Source organism: Cryptomeria japonica, chromosome 3 (genome assembly GCF_030272615.1).
Source record: "Cryptomeria japonica chromosome 3, Sugi_1.0, whole genome shotgun sequence".
Classification (NCBI taxonomy): domain Eukaryota; kingdom Viridiplantae; phylum Streptophyta; class Pinopsida; order Cupressales; family Cupressaceae; genus Cryptomeria; species Cryptomeria japonica.
In genome coordinates, this window is record NC_081407.1 from 365338456 (window position 1) to 365362507 (window position 24052).

Here is a 24052-nt window from a genome sequence, read left to right on the forward strand (position 1 = left end):
ATTGCTTCTATCTTGTGTGAAAGAGTTTTTTGCACATGATCTTTGGGATTCTGTAGGGTATAATCATCAACTCCAATATGCAATTCCCTTTCCTTTTTTTTAAGTTTCAGCCTAGAGCTGTCAAATGGTGCATCCTGGTGCACAACACCTCTCACAATTGTGTTGAGAAGGCCCAAAAATCCCTAAATCCATATAAGGCATGATTGGATTTGATTACCAAAAAAAAGTTGAGCTTTTCTGGGAGGTTTATAAAAAAAATGCCAAACAAATTCCATACAGCCATATAGATCTGTATCATCATACGACCGCCTCAATTTATGTGCTATCACTTTTTCGCTGTCCTGAATTTTTTAGTCATCTCAATTTTCATGCAATCTCGATTTTTGTGCCACCTTGATTTCCATGTCTTAATTTTTGTGTCAAAAAGGTATGACTAAATCTTATATTAATTTTTTTATCTCTTAGAAAACGATTTTTTATTTGGGTGCTAAGCCCCTAGACATGTGGGTGACCAATACCCATCTGCCAAGTGCTAGCCCCCCAAGCCTAAGCCCCTAGTCACATGGGTGTCTAGATACCCTATTGCCAACCATCAACCCCCAAAGACTCAACTATCGGTCACATAGGTAGCCAAGACCTTCTATAGTTCTTATAAGAAGCCCAAAAGGAGCAATTTATGGAAACAAGCATAGCTTGAGCATACAATGCCAAATTTTCAAAAACAAATAGGCATTGAAAAGCTAATTCCAACCAGTATGCAATGGTGCTGGTCATTTTTCTAGATTTTGCTTCTAGTAAATTTCATTGCTAGTTGAAGTTCAATCAATCATTTCAGGTTCTAAGCTCATATCTTTTTTGCCAATTTATTTGATTTTCGCAACTCTTATGGCATTGGAAAGGTACCAACAAGCTCTTCACAGCCATCCATGTGATTTTTCCAAATTCAACGAGGCATTTTTTATTTAGTTTGGTGGTTTTATGCGTTCTAGTTGATAACTTGGAGCTCTATCTTTTTGGGTGGGCTTCATTTCAACAATTCTATTCTACATTTATTTTTGTTAGTTGTAAATTTGTAATCATGTTCCCAAATCAATGAAAAAGCAAAATGTAATTATTGTGGGAAAAAAAGGCATACAATAGATGAATGCATGCTAAATAAACTTGATGACTTGAAAAAATTGTATGAAAGTCATTTATTTAGATAGCTTTGCATTGCAAATGGCATCAGTTTGCCAAATTCTTCTAAACCAATATTTACAAATACATATGATATTCACACTTAGCCATCTCGTGTGAACACAACTTCATTCAGGGATGAACAATGTAGTCAGATGACATGCATTGAGATCTCTACTCCATCATCATTCTTTGCAATAGAATAATTTGAGTCTTCCAATGATTACAAAAATGGGTTGTGATTCCCTTCAACCATGTGGAAGTTTTGGCTAACATGAATGGCAAGTCACTATACACCCTCTAATTTGTAGTTTAGGGTAATGTTAGCGTTGGTGTAAAGTAGCATACCTATCTTACACCAAGAGATATCCTTCTTGATGCACGTACTTTTGAATCAATTTGTCTAATATCAATTGAATAGGCACCTTGGGAAGGATATTTCTCTACATAATTCAGATGGACTTTTCTAAAGATAGGTATGCTAGTTTGATAATTTATGTCAGTTTTATGATTTTTTATTTAAAAGATTTATTGTGTGTGTATATATAGGTAGGTTTGTATATACAATATCTTAACTGCATCTATCTAAAAATGTAAGTGTCAATATTGAATTATTTTTATTTATTTAAAGAGTTCTTTTTTTTAACTTAAGAGTTATTCTAAATTTCTTTTATTTACTTAAAATACTTAGGCTATTTAACTTTAGAACTATTTAGGAAATAATTTTTTATATTTATAATTTTTTACAAAATGATTATTTTATATAAAAAATTCAAAATATATCAGCTATGTTTTGTTTTTATGTGCATAGTAACATTCTTACCCTTAATGTCAATACATAATGCCTCTCAATGTAATCACTCTTGTTGTGCCTTTTATAGATCCTTAATTTATAAAGTACAAGGAGATGTACGACATTGCGTACACTCAAGTAATCAACTCACCTCACATATTATTAACAAAAAGGGTAATTTATGCAATTGTGTCTATTCATTATCCACATACATTTCTAACTATCTTGTTATTGTGAATATTATCATATAAGAATCCTTGAGGGGTTCCAACTAAATATCTTGTATTCTTGGTATTTTTGTCTATTTCATTTATGTTAATCATTTTATATATCATTCACACCCTATACATTTTACTATGATGTATCGATCTTCATAAGTTTCCTATTTGAATTTTGACCCAACCGTATAATGCCTTTAAGTGGACAATTTAATTTTCCAGCACTATCAAAAAATGAATGTATGAGGACCAATGTAGATATCATCAAGTTGGAGGAGATCAATACACAATCTAAGTGGACCACCAATACTGGGAAGCCCCTCTTTATCAAGGTGGGCATAGCTTGGATTGAATAATCAAATGGAAAGCCAGCAATGCTCGTGGTGGAGAATAATATTAAAGCAGAGATAACTAGAATAGCTACTTCACTTGGTACTGGGCACATCATAGTAAATCCTCTCCTTAGTTTATCCTCCTCATTATGTTTATGTTTTATACTGTACAGATATCAAATTTGAAGGATTTTAACTCTCCACTCCACCTTTCAACAATAGCATGTGTATGGGTAATTGTGTATGTTATTGACATTATTCTGCCTTGAAGGTATAACAGCAACACTTCTTTTTGTCATACACTGCTGAAATGTACAAATTTTTATTTTTTTGTGTTTTGCCAAAATGTCACATTTTTTCCAAGTCTGAGTTCAAGCCCAAGCCTAAAACAGGCCAATTAACAATGAGCCAAGTTCAAGTCTCAAAATAATAATGTGAAGTATTTACTATAACATATATGGTTAATTACAGCAATTAAGTTTCAATTTAGATAATCCTAAGCAGCGTTTGCATCAATGGACAAACGTATCATTGATACAAGCGTAGAAACATCAGATACAATTATTCCTTGAATTTTCTAATAGTAGGAAGATCTATAAATGTCTTTCCTGATAGATATGATCACTCTCGCATAGTTATTCAACTATTGGATGCAACAATCATTCATATTTATAAATATTTTAAGCCCTTGAGATTATACCACTTAAAAATATTACTCTTTTTTTCATGATAGCATAGGTTTGTTATTTTTCATCTATTCATATAATAAATGCAAATTTCAAATTTAGTTTCAATTACAATATAAAAGGAAATGAACATATGTATATTACCTCAAACACATCAGCAACTGAGAGGCTTGTATTATTGACTGCTTGTAAAATGCCTTCCAAAACATGAGAGAGTTGTGAGGACATAATATACGGTTCAAATTTTTGAGCAAGGATGCACTCAACCCCTTTTTTGAACATTTCCTGTAAGTCATTTCGAAATATATTTCAGTGCAAGGGCAATAAAATTGGCATACAATAAGTATATGTCCTTCAAAGAAAAGTACAAATACCAAAAATATGGACCTGCTTACATTTGATTTTGTAGTTTTGATCAGTTCCACGAGAGAAAGTAAAGATTCAATAGCCATTTCATCTAAAACAAACACAATAAAAAGAATATCAATGTCTAGAAATCTTGTAAGAGATGCTGGTCATTACAATTACTAAATCATGAGACTTCAAAAGTACCAAACATTATTCTGCAAATTTAAAATAAATATTAAAACAAAAATTAACAAATAGAATATTCTATCTTTGTGGAAGCCTTTTGATAATGGTAAACCCAAAAGATTCACCCAATATTACAAATTTGAATGCCTTTTATCCCATCAATTGGAATAGAAAGCATCATATACAAAACATAAAAACAAAAATGTAACATTTGCACATAAATAGGCTTTGGTGATTGTCATGTCTCCTTTTCATAACTAAAATAACTGATCATATTTTAACTTGGGCCCAATCAATTTACTTTCAAATGGACGAAGTAAATGTTATATTAGGTCCTATGAATGTTTAAATAAATAAAAAATTTACACTTTATTCAAAATGTAATTCAAAAAGGGCCTTTGAAATGTAATTTAAAATTATTTTTAAATAATTTGAGGAAAAAATAAATTAAATAACAATATATATCATAGACGACCCAAAATAAGCAACTATAAAAGAGAGGTCAAGTCTCACATCAAATCATCTGAATTTGTTATTTCACTTTTTTTCTGAATTGGAGTTTGAAGCATTCAAGGACAAAAACCCTCTGGGATTTTGATTCTGGGATTTGGGGACAAAAACCCTCATTTTCTTTGAGGCGATTCTACTCAAGGATTGCACTTGGGTTTATTGATTGCGATTGTTTGATTCATATTTACGAGTAAATTATATCACATCATCAAATCAGCATTTTTGGGCCAAGTTTCAAGTTTATATGTTGCTGCTAAAAAGCCATTACAGTGGAATCAAAAATTTTGGACCAAATTTCAAGCCGCTACAATAAATATGTTCCATATATATCACTGCCTTGTACAATATTGGTAACTTCATTCCTATTTTATGAGTAGCATCAAGTTTATATGTTGCTGCTAAAAAGCCATTACAGTGGAATCAAAAATTTTGGACCAAATTTCAAGCCGCTACAATAAATATGTTCCATATATATCACTGCCTTGTACAATATTGGTAACTTCATTCCTATTTTATGAGTAGCATATGGTTCGCTTCCAACCATAGATGAAATATTCTGCAAGTATTCGCAAAGCAAATGGCATCCTAAGTAACAAACAGTAATACTCTGCAACAAATTTTTGACATACTCATGATGTGTTTTCCTGCAGAAACAAGCAAAATTGCATGATTTTATGCACCCGACTCACTAGAAAATTATCATCTTCACTCATTGAGCAATATGGGGAACAACTTGATAGTTTATCATCTTTTAACGAGGTTACTGGGTCTTTCCCCTGCACCCCCTAGGTCCTGGTCCAGTTCGAACCGAGTTCAGGTTCTTATCCAATCCTCTCTGGGCTCAACCAGGTCCTGCTCACAACTGGAGGGTTTGGCCTAGATGAACCCAAGTGAGCAAATTTCACCTCTAGATGTGTCCAGCCAGCAAATTTCGATGTTCTTTTTGAATTTTTATTGTAAAATATCCATCAACAGCAATGGTAAAAATATTGTCAAAACCATGGCATCAAGGAATAATCACCAGGTTGCTATGCTAGAAACAAAATGGAAGGTCTAATATAAATCATAAACCCTTGCATATTCAATTCTCAATCTCTAATGTTATCAAATTTATAACTAGGAATGAATCATGTTTATCGTTGTTAGGGACAGTGGATTGTGTCTGCAAGAGTATCAAATGGCAGCCTTCAGCACTCTATCAAGTGTATAGGGGTAGTGATAGATAATAGTGAGCAAGGGTTAATACCGTGTTAAAATCTTAGGACTAGTAAGCCTTATCGAAATTCTTGACACACTTCAAGGTCTTATAAACTCAAAAAGTAGCAGTCTTAATATGCATAAAGACCTTGTGATACAGCAACAAACAAAGACAATGTACAGATAAGCCATCATGAGAGTCATAGTAAACTTCAAATGATAGTGGTATCAAAAGAGAGATCATAGTGCTCTATGAAGAGTATCCTATGTATCACAGTGTTCTAAGAAGAGACATGCATATGATAGTCATCAAGTTGTTATCTATGAAATGTCATTCATGGTCTATTGAGACTAGAGCCTATAGAGCTCATAATTGCAAATGATTGTCATGTCAAGTAAACCCAAGTCAAATGACCTACAGTAAGAAAGTCATCTAATATGGATGATGATGATAATATTTTTGATGACCCATATGATATTTGATCAATGATCAATAACAGCTGATTGTTGACACTTGAACATTATTATTTTTTAACTTTAAAGTTTAAACTATATCATGACATTCAAGTTTGACTAACATTTGACTGTTAATATGGTGGTGAATTTTTCTATGTTATTTGACTATAAATATGGTAGTGTATTTTTCTATGTTATTTGACTATAAATATGGTGGTGTATTTTGAACTTAATTATTGCTGCAAATATGTATATATTTCTGATTTTTATATGCTTTTGTATGGACAAACCCAAAACGAACCCAGCCTTGAAAAACATTTTTGCCCGAAACCACAAGCCCAAATCAGAACCGGCAACCTTGTCTTTTAAGAGTACATAATATATCCAACATGTCTACATTCATCTGATAATTTTATTCATAATCCCTCTTTTGGTTTATGAATAATAGAAACAAAAAGTTGATGCTCCGACATTTCAAATCAAAATATAATAGAGAATATAACCCCATACTCCAAAGGCATTCAGTCCACTTAGCAAACTAGGGACTTAGTCATCTAGGTAATCTCATAATTAACTTAATGTTTGACTAAATCAACACATTGATCCTAAGTTGTCAAGTTCTTCTCTTGGGGCACCTATCTAAGTATTGGTCTAACAAATCGACCACATCAGGAGCAGCCAAGGTGCATCCCTATTGCCCCTGGTTCCTAGTGGGTATTTGAAGCAGCAAGGACATGCCTGGGTCGCTCTAATGTGAACCCACATGCTCCCATGACCTACAGGTGCAACTTTTCTTTTCTAAACATTTAAACATCAAAAAAAAGCCTTAAAAGTGCCCAAATTGCTAAAACGTTCCCATTATGTTTGTTGTTTGACAAAAAAAAGCCTATTTTCACACAAAATCATTCTTGTTTTGCCGTTTTGCATTTTCAAATATTGCTAGTATTTTCTGAAGAACGGTTGAAAATTGCCGAAGGATGCACAAAGGACAAGCTATTGAACTGAAGAAGTTAAACAAATTCTTTTAATTTTTAAACAAAAAGTTCAATATTTTTTGAAAAAATAAAGTTTTTTTTATTTTTTCATAATGGTTTTTAAACTTTTATTAATTTATACATATTATTGGGTTGGTTTTTTTTATTTTTTATTTAATATTTTGTAATTTCTTATAACAGAAATCTATTTGAAATGGCCACTGATTCAAATCGAGTGGGCCTTGAGGCAAATAAAAAATTTAGATACAATCAAGCATGTCTCTATGAAAATATGTTATCATGCTCAAACTTCTAGGAGGTGGTGCTTTAATTTGGAATTGTGATTGGTGTAGAGTCCAATTTAAGAGCTCATATAGTCAAGTGAAAGCTTCACTTGTGTTCTATGAGTGGGTGTGGAATTAGAATATGTGAAAGGCAAAACAAGAAGGCGTTGCCAAAAAGACAAATTATGGCACGCATTAGAGAACAAGAAGAAGCTGATGATATGAGTGAGAGAGCAAAATTAAAATACCATTCTTTAGCAAAGAAAACATCATTGAAACCACCTACAGGTTCATCTTCAATAGTGGCCTCCCAATATCCTTTCTTGGCGACTCTATCTATCAAAGAAGAAGATCCCTTTCCTCACAAAAGAGGCCCAATGGTTAAGGCATTTCAAATGAGACAAGAGACATTGCAGATGAAAAAATTGCATGTTGCATTTATGCCAATGGTCTTCATTGCAACTTGGTGAGATCACCATATTGGCAATAAATGGTCAATTTAATGCACCCTCTAGTTACACAAGTCTTGGATATGATAATGTGCACAGCCCCCTTTTGGCAAAAGGAAAAAAAATTGGAGAGACATCACTCAAACCAAGTAGAGATTCATGGATTCAAACAAGAGTGTCCATTATTTCTTACAGATGGAAAGATCACAAAAACAAACCTTCAAAAATTGTTATTCTAGTATCCCCCAAAAGAGAAATGTTCTTTAAGGTGGTTGATTGTGAGGGGCAAATCAAGGATGCACAATTCATTTCAAAATCCTCATTGAGTCCATAGAGATGGTGCATCCTGATAATGTTATCCAAGTCATTACAAACAATGTGAAAAATTGCAAGACAAGTACTTCGGTTGAGGAAAGGTATACGAACATTTTTTGGAGATCATGTACCATACACTCCCTCAACTTGGTGATGCAATTGGCACTCTCAGATAGTGGCTTAAAAGTATATAAACTGAGGGTGAGGAGACTCAAATGTTTGTAAAACAAACCATCATATGTAACGAGGCATCTTCAAGACTTTTTCAAATTCAAAGTTGTTGAAACTAAATTAAATTTATCATATTTAATTATATTTTAATGTACTAATAATGAAAATATTTTTAACACAACATTAGGTTACTGAGACCCAATTCACATCACACACAAGTGTTTCGAGATGATTTATTTAAATGTGAGGGGCGTTGAGTGTTGTGGGCATTAACCACCAATGGAGTATTTGGAAGCGATCAAATTTGAGAAATCACAAAAGATCAGGTCATTGATCCTAGATGATGATTGGTGGACTCAAGAGGACTATCTCTTGAGTTTCACCAAACCTATCAGCAGCATGACCAAGTTTACGAATACGAATTGACCATGTTTGGAGGAAATCTATCATGGCATCAACTCTATGACATAAATAAGTAAAGGTCATAATAGCACAAAAGGAGAATGACCCGAAAAAGCAATTCTGAAGTGTGGAAAAAATCATTCATCACTACTGGAACAAGATGAACACACCCTTGCATCTCCTTGCATATGTATTAACCCCCGAATATTATAGCATACAGATAGGTTTTTTTGCCAAGGAGAAGTACACAATACAAAGATAGTGAACTTGTAAATGGGTACAAGTTGACATTCTAAAGGTTCTTCTCATATCCAAAAGTAGTGGATAATGTTAGAAAAGAGTTTGGCAAGTTCATCTCAAGATGAGATCATAATATTTGTGCTCTTTGAGACCAATACAAGGAAGATGCTTGTACATGGTGGTACCTCCACGGACAAGATTCTTTGTTACACCAGCCTCATGCAATCAAAATCCTATAACAAACAAATAATTTTTATTTTTTATTGTTCAACATTCTTAGTACTTGCCAGTCTAGTGCAGATTTATTTTTAAATTTTATTGACTTTCTCTCCAATTGCAATAGGTTGCAAGTTCTTCTTTGGCTACATGGAATTGGAGTACATACTCCTTTATCCTCTTAGGGAAACATAACTAGTTAGCTGCCAAAAAAAAACACTCCGTCTATATCCATGCCAACTTTCATCACCTATCACATAAGGAAGTTGACCAAAAAAAGGGGTAATGAAGAATTGAGATATAACTCCTAAGTGTACCAACTTGGATGCATCTATTGTAGAGCTTGTCAAAGTCAATGTAGATGATGACAAGCTTCTTACACATGATGTAACTAATGAGAATCGCATTCCATTTGCTTGTGGTTCAAATAATGTTGAACCAAGTGATTACTTCCATCTAGATGTTTTTGATGAGTATTGAAGACCAAGATACAAATTTTTAATTGTCTTATTTTCAAATTTTATAATTATAATGATTTTCATTTGAATCTTAACTATATGCTCCTAGACATATATGATATATGACATAATATTGAAACTTTAAACTATCAATTAACAATGCATATTATCTTTAGCACTATCATTGATCAATGATGAAGTATCATACTGTCAAAGATTCAAATGCCAATATTATTATAATATTATATGATATAATCATTTATCAGATGTCTTTTCAATTCTCTATATATAATACAACCATACCCAACTATATTGAACCCAAGAAAAAAAATTGTCGTACCAACATGCCAAAAACCTATGCCCATGCGAATCTAATAGGTCAACCAGAAACAGATCAAATCTTTAGGATAGAGGTTTTTAACTAGATGTGTCTTTATTTGTCTTGTTTCATTTAATAAATCTTATTGACCCACAATTTTTCCCAGTTAATTTTAACAACTTTCTAATTAAATACAATAAAGCACTAAAATGGTTGTCAATGGACTATAATTTATAAGTTGATATTCATTAATTCCTAAATAATTCATATCTGAAAGGGAATATATTCCTATTTTCTGCAATTGCAAATGCTTGAAAGTCATCTAAAAAGATAAAACTATATAATAAAGCAGTGATTACATTATGGAACTAGAAAAGTTATTAACTCGTGATGCTAGGACTCATGATAATATATGCTCTTCCTTCTTAATTTCCAAAAAATGGTTTAACACTTTAATATTAATTACCAAATTGGATGGACCTTCATGTTTTAAACCCTCTCCAACCCCAAAGAAAATATAAGAAGATACCATTATTTACCAATCATTTATATTATAGTTGCATGAAATTGACAACAATCCTACATTTACCAGATTTCTTCTCACAAGTCTAGGTTGATCATTCTACTGTCTACACTTGCAGTTCAAAGTAATATAGAATCAAATGCTTTAAGATATTTCTTCTTTCTCAAAAAAAACAATTATACAACAGAATTTTGTAGGAGAAATACTTACTAGAAATAGATGATACAAAACCTGTATTTTGAACTAAAAGACTCATGCAATTCAAGGCTAATTTGGCACTGCATTAACACACAAATTTCATCTTATTAGACTTATCTGGCCAATTTCAGAAGAAAAGAATAAAAACAAAAAAATGTATGACCATAAACAATCAACATAATATTCAGAAGAAAACATACACTTCTTCCTCATTGGAGGAGATTCCAGATGGGATGAACCCAATAATTGTTTTCAAGCGTTGACAAGTATGATAGTCTAACTTTGGAAAGCTTCCCAGCTGCTTTAGAATATGCAAAAGCCGATCATAGGCATCTATTGTATTCAACTCCGACTCGCCCACAAGCAATATTTTCGTAATTTCATCAATGGAATGATAAAAATTTAATCTCAACTGCCTTCCCATCTTTTTGCAATCATTTACAAAATCTTCAAATAACCTGCACAGAAACTCGCTAAATTAATTAGCTCTAGCATACATGATGTATGTCCACCAACATAAGATTAACTCACACAATTAAAACATTTTAAAACCAAACCATAGATTAAAAAGACAAAGTCAATCAAGCTGGGAAGTCTGTGGAAAGGTTAAAAACAGATTCACCACAAAAGAAACTTCAAACTTCTCAACAGAAATACAAAGCCACACCCGAAATTTGTTGAATGGTTTACAATTTCCATGTTAGGGATCAATTGTGGTTTCATCTAAGCAAAGATTGACTTTGGGAACCACCGAGATTTTGCAAATCAAATGTCAGTATCAAGATGATTATTAATGATAAAACGGGAGATATTTATACAATGTTGTTGGGTGGTTTTGCTCTTATTATTTAGGAACTCACACCCTATGTTTAAGCCTCATATACCTGAAATTCCTTAACAATGCTCTATGTACATGAGTGTCTTAAAGTCTTTAAACAACCACTCAACATGGAGTAATCCAATACTATTTATTTAGTCAATAGGTTTAAATAAATATCTAGACCTATATAATAACTAATTACCCTATAACATATACTATGTCATATAAATTCCCAGCATTCCCCCTCCCCATCTATTACATACAGTTTTCATATTGGGAGAGGAAAATCTTAATATGTCAATTACACACGCCATCAATGTTGTATACTTACAATCTATAATGGGAAAGGCCTCATTACACCTCTTACACATGGCGACACACTCTAACATTATACACAATATGCAAATATAAAAACACTGAAATATTTGCTTGAGACTGAGCTTTACTATGTATCCTCTATAGGATTTGACCACAATAGACAACAATCACTTTAGTAGTGGAAAATAACAACACTACATCCTTAGGTGGGCTGGACCTTTCGCCTCAATCACTCCTCTAATTGGACTCTGCAATGTCCCCTTCTTAGCCAGTGTCAACCAATCAGGATTAGTCCATCACCAAGGCCTCATAGACTAACAAGATGTGCAGAGGACCCGTGTTGGGTTGATTTTCACTCGGTTCAAATGGGTTGCTCAGGTGGATTGGGAGGTATCAATTATTAATTATTATGTCTCAATGTTGCCAAGTTAAAACTATATTAAAACCCAAGTTGTACTCCTCCAAAGTTCACTTAAGTCTAGAGAAAGAGTATGAACGCATTAGGAGAGAGAAAGTGGAGTTCACTACATGTTGGGGTTATTTGCAATATTGCAAATGACATTAAAAGGTGACTTTAAAAAGCTAGAATTATAAAGTTATGAAAATGACTTTATAAGTCACTTTCCTTGGACACCACCCCAAGTGGAGTCAGAAAAGATAAAAAGGTGTTAATGACATTAAAATTAAATTAAAACGTGTTGATATCCAGTTTGCATCATGAGGTTCATGAATCCCCTCTTTTAGATAGTTCGTTAAAGGCTCAAATCACAAATGAAGATGGGATAGTTAAGCACACACTTAGTGGACCAGCCACTAGCATTATACCTACACCTTTGATCATTCATGGGGAGCTTGAGGAGTGGACTTGTGATGTGATACAAACCTATCATGTTAATGACTCTTTGATAGGGTATGAGGCTGCCCTACCTCCGAGACTTATGGCACATGTCATGGAGACATTTGTTTTTGATTGGCATGGATTTTGGGAAATTCAGTTCAAGCTAATGTATGATCCTAAACATGGGAATATTGTTATAAATTATAATACTTGACCTTGAATTACAAATGATTGTGTTACAGCTGGACTATGGTGCTTGATATGGGTGTGAGCATGAGGACATCGATGTTCCAGCCCGAATTCACAATAACTACTCCATGCATCAATAGGAGGTGGCTGTCCTATACTGTTAAACATTCATTTCCTAGAGGGGACATGGATGACAGCAGCTGTTCGGGTGGTTTGGAGGAACATGGATCATTTCTTAACTATTGGAAGTTGGAATAACAATGAGGTCTCATCATTATTAGTCATTAGAGGCACTCGTTACATCATCATAGGTCTGATTTTCAGATTTAAGGGTGCTGTTCTGGTCTACATCAGCAGCCTAGGATGGGCTACTATGTCTTTTAGTGCACCCATTATGGATATCTTCCACATCCATGAGAGATCATCCGGAGTTGGAGAATTGTTTGTTAATAGCTCTTCGAGATACTTCTATTTTCTCATGATTAATGAATATGACAACATGATGATTTGGGATCGTGGCATTAGTATGTTTGGTGCATTACTTCATTAAAACCATGATAAATTGTTTCACAATTTGAGGCATAGTGATGTTTTTTTCAGAGTGCAGCAGCAGAAATTTAAAAGAGATACGCATGGGTAGAAATACCGAGAGCCTAGATTAATATAGATTCAATATAGGTGATTGCTTATGGGCAAGTAATATTGGTGAGGGCGGACTGTAATGTCCCCTTCTTAGCCAGTGTCAGCCAATCGAAATTAGTCTATCACCAAGGCCTCATAGACTAACAGGATGGGCAGAGGACCCATGTTGGGTTGATTTTCTCTTGGTTGAGATAAATTGCTCGCGTGAATCGGGTGGTATCAATTATTAATTATGATGTCTCAATGTTGCCAAGTTAAAACCATATTAAAACCCAAGTTATACTCCTCCAAAGTTCACTTAAGTCTAGAGAGAGAGTATGGACGCCTTAGGAGAGAGAAATTGGAGTTCACTACATGTTGGAATTACTTGCAACATTGCAAATGATATTAAAAGGTGACTTTATAAAGCTAAAATTATAAAGTTATGAAAATGACACTATAATAAAGTCACTTTCCTTGGACGCCACCCCAAGTAGAGTTAGAAATGATAAAAAGGTGTTAGTGACATTAAAATTAAATAAACTGAAATTAAAATCATAAAGAGAGCTTGAGAAATAAACCCTAATTAGGGAGCATGGTTTTGGAGTTTTATAAAAAGGCACTTGGAAAACATTTTGGGTAGATTATGTTATGTTGATTATTTCCTCTCATGCCTCTTAAGGAGCTTATTGAAACTGAAGGTTTAGAATCCACTTTGTGAAGACAAAATCCTTCATGAAGTTTCATACCTGCAGAAGTGAGAGATATTCCAAGGGTGTGTAAGGAAATCCTACTTCAAGGGTTTCATTTAGGCAACAAAGAAATTAGTTTTTGCAGCTTCATTGCTAGTTTTTCTAAGTAAGCAGTCTGCCTGCCTAGCCGCACCCTTTCCTAACCATTTTGGAGTTGAAATAAGCTATCCTACTGCTGTTTGGTGTTGGGCTGCATCTATTACTTCTCGCACAACTGTTTGGAGCAAGTTGACTACAACTTTCAAAGGTTCAAGGGGTTATTACAATAAAAAATCAAACTCAGCCAGGCCGTACCAGCTCCATAGAAAAGTGGTGATTTCTAGGCTAAGTTGTCTAGGTTTTGACAACTCTTTTGCACTTCTTGAGCACCAAGATCGGACTACCCTGCTAAGAGCTTTTTTGAGTTTAAAAGGGCAGTTTTGAAAGAGCTGTAAGTAATTTTCTGAGTGACCTAAGTGGCTGTCAACTTGGTGTTTTCTGAGTATCCTTTGTGGCTGTTAGCTTGGTGAATTAGACCTACAAGACAGTTGTTTGGAGCCCTCCTTCCTCAAGTTTCAGAGGCTATTATTGTGCATACTTCAATGGGATTTGTAAGAACAATTTTCTGAACTAGGTCATTCTCTTGTGCAGTAATTTTTGTAACTTTGAAAATTATAGTGAAAGCTGGAATTTACGTTATCAGGTTGCATAGTTTTTAATGCTATTTTCATTACTATCATTTATTGCAAGAATGTCGTTGTTTATTATTGTCAATCCAAAAAACATTGCAAACACCAAAAACCAAACCCTTTGCAATTTCTTTCCAGTTTTGAAAGATAAAATCAATCGAACAAATAATAATACAAGGAATAAGCAGGTTATTTTCAGTTCTACAGTGGTTCAGTGTTCCAGACTAGGGTGGGACACTACAGACTCTGCCTCACTAGATAGTTACAAAACAATAGTAGTGTTGAACATAATTTTTATCCCTTGCCTTGAACTTTGAAACTTTTTTTTTAAATATAATAAACTTTTAAATAATAAAAGCCTTAAAGTTTAGATTTCAAAAAGAAAACTTTATTTTTCTATAATATTTTCTTATGGCCATTCGTTCACCTCTTCCCAACACCTGTCCAAAGCTTGTTGAAAACAGCATTTTAACTGTTTCAATGCTGCTACTACTCCAAAATAGCTTTGCAACTAGATTTTTATGCACGGCACATTATATTTCACGAAAATAAGACTCTTATTAATGGGATGAAATTATTATGCTAAGGTGTGAAAATGAAACATAAATAGAATGCTTTACGCATGCAACACACGTCATGAACCACTCATGTCAAAATCATACTATAACATAAAAAATTATTTTTTATTAGATGCTACACTAATATTGATGCCCTCACACTCAAATACACATGTTGAAGTGTGTCTTTAGTTTTGTTTAGATATTTGTACTCCTCTTTAGAATGTATTGTCCCTTATCAATATTTGTATAAACTATGTAATTTTTGCAATTTCATTTCTATGTAATACTATGATAATAATAAAATACAGCACAATAGTAGTAACTACCAATATTAATCACTAAAATTTCTTGCACATCAATTGACATTATTATTGCAATAAGTTGATCACTTACAAATATTTGAGTAGATATTATATAAATATTATAATAATTAATATTTGAGTAGATACAGCATATGAGATTTAATTGGTAGCAATGCTCAACCAAATCATGCAAAGTTTATCATTGGCTATTGAGTACCAAAATGAGAGCCATGCTCAACCAAAGGATAGACAAAAATATGAGGATGTTTATACAAGGAGCTGAGCTTGACTACAAACAATACAAAATTGACAATGTTTATACAAAATCATATTAAAGCAAAAATATTTCAAACCTAGTCTAATACATTTTCTTCAATCTTCTCTTCCTTTACCTTTGTCATTGGAGGGGACCTTGAAGTTGTCCTACTTGTTTGAGCACTCTAAAGGTGATAGTTTTGATGTGAGGCGACCAAGGGAGTTAATTGAGCAATGCGCTATGAGTCGATGAACATGCTCATGAGTAACATGATTTACCAGCTAACCGAGCCCTTGAAACTTACACTAAATCTGCCCTGTTTCTACAGGGCCGAACTAGTCATTGTACGCAATTAGGGCCCTACCAAGGATTCCCTCATTTTGCACTTCAAGGGCTACTTTGAAATTATTGTACACTGAAGCATGAGCAAGGCAATCAACAAGGGTGTTTCTGGGAAATATTCTCCCAATATCCACTTTGCCTTTAAAAAAATTATAACCCTAATTGCCTCATCAAACGTGTGGTTGGCAATATACTCATCATGAACAAATTCAATGGCAATATGCACAATTTGCCCATAAGACTAAACCAATTCTAACAACAAATACAAGGCTCGTCTTGTTGCTAAGGGGTTTTCCTAGGTTGAGGGTATTGACTACTCTGAAAGCTTTGCTCCTGTTGTAAAGATAGATTCCATTTATCTTGTAATCTCTCTTGCTACATCTAAGGATTGGTCTATGTATCAAATGGACGTGAAGAGTGCTTTTTTGCATGGTGATCTACAGGAGGAGATCTATATAGAGCAACCTCTTGGTTTTGTGCAGGACCCTGCACTTATTTGCAAGCTTGGGCGTTCTTTTTATGGTTTCAAACAAGTCCATCGGGCTTGGTATGAGAAGATGGATAGTTTCTTGCTTACTTCTGGATTCACACGAAGCCATTCTGATCCAACCATGTATACCCAACGACATAGGGAGATCTTCTCATTCTTGTGCTCTATGTGGATGACTTGATTCTCATAGGGAGTTCTTCCATGATTCAAAGTACTCAACAAGATTTGATAAAGCATTTTAATATGACCAACCTTAGTCCTTTACATTACTTTCTTGGTCTTTAGGTTCATCATTCTTCTGAGGGCATTTCTATCTTCCAGCGGAAGTATGCTCTTGATTTGCTTCATAGATTTGGCATGGTTGATTGCAAGCTTGCCCCTACTCTATAATGGTAGTTGGTTAGCAGCATTTTGTACTTGACACATAGTCGTCCCAATATTTCCTTTGCGGTTGGACTTGTCTCTCATTTCTCTCAAGATCCTTACAAGAGTCATTGAAAAGTACCCAAACGTATCTTAAGGTACATACAAGGCATTACACAATTCAGCATTCACTACACATCAGGAGCATCTCATATTGTGTGCTTCACTGACTCAAAATGGGTTGGTTATGTCAATGATGAAAAGTCTAATTCTAGCTTTGTCTTTTGCCTCGGTTGCAAACCGATTGCATGGTCTTGCAAAAAGCAAATTACTATTGCATTATCACCGACTGAGGTTGTGTATTGAGGCGCAATCTTGGCTAATCAACAGATTCTTTGGCTTCATTAGTTGATGACTGAATTCAACTCTCCTTATGATCATCCCACTATTATCTGGTGACAATCAAAGTGCTATTCACATTTCTCACAGCCTAGTGGAGCATCAACGTACCAAGCATATCGAGATCCACATGCACTTCATCAAAAAGCTCATCCAGGATGGTGTTCTCAGTTTGAAGCACTTGCCAACAGAGCAATAGGTTGTAAACATCTTTACCAAACCTTTGCAATCACCTCATTATCTTGAATTGTGATCAATGCTTGAGATGAAGGAAGTTGTCCTTGGGGGATCTTCATGAGTCCACCTTCCCTCACTTTTTTTGTTTTTCTCTCTTTTGGAGAGGAGTTTTCTCCCATAGCATTTTTCTCCTTTTCTTCATTTGTGAGAGATTGCATTGCATTTGTACATGGGTACCTCATTAAGCCTTGTTGTCAAGACCCATTTTTTGCATCTTTGCATTGGTTTTTGTTCCTCCTGTTGATGTGTTTTTTATGACACCTTACAACACAGAATAAAATACTAAGTATTCTATCCTCTCTTGAACAAAGACCTCTCGAATGCTAAACTATGTGATCAACCAAGACGACTCCAAGGTTTCAATTGTCAAATCTTGACTTTATATTGTGGATACACTCAGTGTGTTGATGTGATTTTGCTGGAATCACAAGGGGACTTACATTTACACTTGAACTCTGCTAGAACTTGAGATCTAATTGGCTTGAAAAAAAGATAAAAAGGATAAGGATTTAGAAAGACTACGGTACTCCTAAGATCAAATGATGACAATAGATGTTTACTTGACAAATTCCTTCAAATCAAGGTTTGTTTTGCCATGATGACAACAACTACACAAACTTGATGCAATCTTCTAAGGAAGTGGAAGACTTTAATACTACGAATACATCACTCAAATACCCAATGTTGGCGCAACTTGAACAAATATACACAATCGAACTTAGCACAATTAATGAGGCTCAGGCTAACTTTACACTGTAGCTTACAATCAACAAACTACAAAAAGTATAAACCAAGGAATTCATCAAAATATATTCATAAGCATCACCATGATCAAATGAACATTATCTAAATTTGAGAAGTAACAAGGAACCATGCAAAATGTAGAAACACATCCACCATAACTTCAATGAAAGTATTGAATTGATTTAAACATAACTTGGTAACAATTACAAGCTACCTCCTCCTACTCTACATCTACTTGCTAATTATTGATCCACTAATATCTATTAACCTTTGCAAATGAATGGCCAGGATCAAATCCAAATCAATGGCCAAGATTACAAGATAAAACCCTAATACTTGACCAATGATTTGATTACATATTTTGGACACATGTCCTTTGAATGCTGACCAATGAGTGATGAGGTTAGGTACATTGAACTTTGTGCCTCCACATGTGGTATTTAACCTTGTTTGATGAGTCAAGTACATTGAATATGGACGCTTTGACTTGGAATGATGTGATTGGGTTCATGATGACTAGGCACCACATCAATTTGCTTATCTTGTAGATCATCACAAGTGTTTGTGGTTGAACAACATCTCTTGATATTCAACATTCCAAATTGTTGAAGGATAAATGTGATGATGGTGAGATATCATTTTATCTGATTTGATCACCTTCACTTATCCTTCTTCATGATGCGTCTCGCCTTTCAACCTTAGAATCCTTCGCCTTGACTGCTCTTGACCTTGATCCTTGTATTGATAATTGATATTACTTGCCTTGTTGAAATGTTACTATTGTTGTTGCAATGCTCGAAGTCATGAAGTTCCTCTCCACGGTTGGGTCCTCCATTCACCTTCATACCTGAAAAGAAAGAAATACCTTGGATAGTGAATGAAACCCTTAGTCAACTGTAAGATCAATAAAAAAATGACAGTTTCAAGCCCTTGCATCATTAAATTCACATTGAAGAGCTACAAAAGAATAGGCTTGCTAATCATTATCAAACATTGTAGCCAATTCACTAATTCTGGAAGTAATGATTTTCACTTGGAGGAGGATAGTTTCAGGTCTTATTTTCTCATTTTTGCTCTGATTTTAGACCTGATTTGCTGCTTTCTAAATGTGACCCTCATTTGCACCTGATTCTCATCTTAATTCGCACCTGATCTCCTTCACAAAATCATACTGATTTCTGCCCAAATTCACACAAGTCTGCCTTTATTCGCTCAGCTCTGCTTATTAGGTCAATCTGAGTTTGCTCTATTTGTTGTGGAATTGAATTGTGTAGGTGAGCAAATGAAATGCTCACTCCTCCTATATAGGTGTTCATGCTTGGGTCGCACCTTTTCATCTCCCAAAGAAGCTGACTTGCATTAACATAACTCATCACCTTCCAAATATGTGCCCAATCAAGCCTCTACAATCGTGGATTTTGCAGGCTCACGGATAAACATTGCCTTCCACCCTTAGGTCATGGATTTTAGCTACTCGAGGATTTGAGCAAATCGTAGATTTGCTAAGGTCATGGATTTTAGCTGGTCGGGGATTTGAGCAAGTCGTGAATTTGCCAAGGTCGTGGCTTTGCTAAGGTCGTGGATTTTGGTGAGGTGTGGATTTCTTGAGTCCATGGATAGTCATCATCATTCAAGCTTGTAAACTCCAACACTTAATCAATTAATTCACCTTCATCATGTTGTTGATCTTCCTTCTTGTTGTGACGTATTCACACATCACCCCATTGCAAATGGGGACCCCTACTTTTTGCTTTCTAGGGTTAGTTTTCTTAGCTTAGTCTTTTAGGTTCTTGGCTATTAATCTTTGCATTGGAGAGTTGCCAGAGGGATCATTGGGATAGCAGGGTCTGCTTGAATTGAAGTGGGTTAGTAGGTGGTCCAAGTCAGGGTCTCTTTGAAAGCCTCCCCCTAGTTAGGCCTGGGTCTTGTTTCTAGGGTCGAGCCTTGATTGAGTTTAAGGAAGTCTTTGTCCCATGTTAGGAGTCTTGCCTTTTGAGACCTATGTCATTGAGTCAAGGAAGTGAATGGAGGTTTGTGAGTATGTTTTCTCAAGGATTCTTCCCTTTGAGGGTTTGAGATTGGTCTAGTTAATGAATAATGAAGTTCTTTTACCTCTAGGCATTGACTGGTATAAAATTGACCTATTTTGCCCTTAGAGAATGCCTAATGATCAAGTCTAGACCTAAAAGTTTGAGCAAAAGGTGAAGAATTTGAGTGAGATTGTTAAATTCGCTCCTGACCCTTCCAAAGGGACAGGAGCGAAATCCTCCTTAGCTCCCTTTTGACTCCTATTCTAGACAAAATCTTCACTTTATGGCATGGATTGGGAGGAAATTAGCTTGAAATCACCCTTTGGATGCCTTTGAACAAACTTAGACTTAAAAATTTGGAGAAAAGGTCATGAATTTGAGCATTAATGCAAAATTCGCTCCTGACCCTTCCAAAGGGTCAAGAGCGAATTTCCTTAGACTCTTCTCTTGCTCCTAGTTTAGACCTCAAAGCTTGCTCCTACGCCTTGACCGAGTGAGGAATGACCTATCTATGCCTTGTGAGCAAGTTGGAACGAGATGGGATGAGGAAATTGAGCCTAAAACATCAATTTCGCTCCTAACCCTACGAAAGGGTCCAGAGCGAAACGCTTCAAGGGACCTCTTAAGTCTAAGAGCAAAGTTGATGGGAAAATTTGGAATTTGAGCTTAAAGAAGAATTTCGCTCCTGACCCTTCCAAAGGGTCCAAAGCGAATTTCTCTAAAAACCTCTCCTGCTTCTAACATGGGTTAAAATCCTTGATTCTATGCCTTGAGTGAATGAAAAATGATATATCCATGCCTTTGGAGGTGAGTTGCAACCAAGTGAGATGAGGAAAATTGGAGAATTTGAGCTAAGAAGCAAATTTCGCTCCTAACCCTTCCAAAGGGTCCAGAGCAAAATTCCTCTTTAGGTCCTGTCCTTCCAAAGGTACCTAAGCGAAATTGTTAAGATGCACTTTTGATTCAACATTTTGAACAAAGCACTTCCTTAAGGTGATTTGTTAGCATGTCCTAAGGTGAGAACAATGTGAATGAGGGTGAAGTTTGAGTGTTTGGATGATATCTGAGACTAATTCCTCAAATTCGCTCCTGGCCCTTCCAAAGAATCCAGAGCAAATTTCCTTATATCTCCCTTCCTGGTCCTAATTTGCATCACAAACCTTGCTCCCATGGCATCTTTGAAATAGATAAATACACTTGGAACATGAAGAAATGGAGAACTTGGGCAAAAACACCAAATTCGCTCCTGACCCTTCCAAAGGGACAGGAGTGAATTTTCTTAAAACACCTATTTGCTCCTTGTTTGGGCTGAACTCTTTGTTCCTATGGTGTGATTAAGGGAAGACTAATGACTTAAAGTGATTTGGGACCTAGAAGAATGCCCTTGGACCTTGAAAGAGTTAGGAATTTGACCAAGAATGCAAAATTCGCTCCTGACCCTTCCAAAGGGTCCGAAGCGAATTTTTTCTAAGCTCCTGACCCTTCCAAAGGGTCCAGAGCGAAATTCTCCAAAAGACTTATTTCCTCACCAAAACTATTGAGTGGACATCACTTTCAAAGCAAATTGGCTTGAGTATGATAAGGTAAGGGTGGAAAAGACAGGTCCAAGGCAAATTGAATGTGAATTGAGCCTAAAACATCAATTTCGCTCCTAACCCTTCCAAAGGGTCTAGAGCGCATTTTCCTAAACACCTATTTACTCCTTGTTTGAGACCAAGATCTTTGTTCCTATGGCGTATTTGAGGGAAGATTGATGTATACTTGCCTTGAGAAGTGAATTGAAGTGAGGGAAACAATGAATTTGAGGCTAAATAACATCAATTTCGCTCTTGACCCTTCCAAAGGGTCCAGAGCGAATTTTCCTATGACCCTCCCTTTTGCTTCAAAAATGGACTAATTTCATGCCTTGAAACCTCAACTAGGACGTTATCATGCCTTGGAAACAATTGAAGTAAAGAAAATGATGAGAAAGTGAAGGAAAATTGAGCAAAATAGCTAATTCGCTCCTGACCCTTCCAAAGGGTCTAGAGCGAAAATCTCATTATAGGTCATTTCCCTGGAGAGGATCCAGAGCGAATTTCATTATTGGGCCTGTCCTTCCAGAGGGTCCAGAGCGATTTTCATTATAGGTCTTGTCCTTGGAGAGGGTCCAGAGCGAAATTAATCCTAATGCCTTCTTGTTGATGATTTAAGGTAAGAAATGCTATGTTAAAATGAATATATCATGTATTCTTAATCACCTTTCGTTTGTTTTACAGGTCAATCAAATCAAGTTGGAGGAAGATCAGGCTAGGACAAGGGCAACCTCTTCAAGTTTCATCATCATCAGGGACATTTAGATGCATGAGAAAGTACCCAGGGTGTTGCTAAAATCAAAGGACTTCAAGTATTAGAACTATCCTCAAAGAGATCACAAGATATCAGAAGAAAAACATTTCAAGGAAAGATGAGCTACTAGAGAAGGTGACTTGACCATGACTTCCTATCACCATTATGCAAAATCAAGAGGAGGCTTCATCAAACACACGAGTGTCAAGGGGAGGTACATCAGTCATCAAGTACATCAAGGACGAAGGAGGATCAACCAAAGTCAGTACAAGGGTACGTTGAAGAGACAGATAGTTTCAGAAGAGTTAATCAAAGTTAAGCTTCTCATCAAATATCAAGAGATAAAAAGTTCCCTGACCAAGCACAAACGCAAGACAAGGTGGCATCCCAGTCACTGTTCCTCCAATCAGATAGGTCCACATCAGCATGTCCAAATTCAATGTACCTAACTCACCAGTGATGGCACAAACTTTGAGGCACCTACCTCGATTTCCTATTGGTCCACGCTCATGAAATGTAATTTTCTCATTGGCTAAGGGAGTTCGTTGTAACAAACCCTAATTAGGGTTTTCATCTTGTAATCCTAGCCATTGATTGTAAATCAATCAGAGCCATTGAAATGTAAAGAGCTCTCTATATAAAGCTTTGGCTCTTCATTTGTAAAGGTTAATAGTTAGTGGATAGTTAATATTCAGTAGAATAGTCAGTAGCAGAAGAATAGTGAATAAAGTAGCAATTAGAATAGAGGAGGAGAAGGCAAGAAATTGTTGCCTCGATTGTAAATGAACTCCATTTTCATTGAAGATATGGTGAAATATGTTGTTTCTTTGCAATATGCATGGTATCTTGTTGAATCTTCATTTTAGATGGTAAATGATTAGATTGAATGAAGTTACTAAATGCACTCGCGTGGAATCCGCCTAGTCCAAACCACTAGCCTCTTATTGATTGTAAGGGTGCCCTACGTGGTCAACTGGCATTGAATGAGCTGAATTTCGAATTGTTATGCGTCTATTGTTCATGCATTAACTTGAATGGTGATCAGTGTTTGATGGTGTAACAATTTGAACATCTTCAAAATTCCCTTAGAAGATTGCACTGAGCTGGTCTCAAATTGTTCTGTTTGATGGTGAGACCTAGCCCAATAGGACTCCAACTAGTCATTCATCCATCTTCTTGCATTCTAGGTCTTAGAGTAGACTTTCTGAGCCCTCAACCTTTTGCTATTTCTTTAATCTCCCGATGAGTAGTTAGGACTCAAGTTCCAGCTAATTAAACGCTCAAACAAACAAACGTAAGATCCCTTGTGAATCTAGCATAATCACATCACACCAACAGAGCTTA

The 24052-nt window shown here is 35.4% G+C and overlaps 1 protein-coding gene across 1 annotated transcript in view; it reads right to left on the reverse strand.

The window, feature by feature from the left end:
• LOC131080026 (uncharacterized) overlaps positions 1 to 24052 on the reverse strand; it is a 107488-nt gene that overhangs the window by 72935 nt on the left and 10501 nt on the right. Inside the window, exons 2-5 of the mRNA XM_058018117.2 lie at positions 10652 to 10909; positions 10464 to 10531; positions 3601 to 3662; positions 3350 to 3490 (exon numbers count right to left, since the gene is read on the reverse strand). Coding sequence (XP_057874100.2) covers positions 3350 to 3490; positions 3601 to 3662; positions 10464 to 10531; positions 10652 to 10875 — 495 coding nt within the window. The 5' untranslated portion in view covers positions 10876 to 10909. The remainder of the gene's footprint in view (positions 1 to 3349; positions 3491 to 3600; positions 3663 to 10463; positions 10532 to 10651; positions 10910 to 24052) is intronic.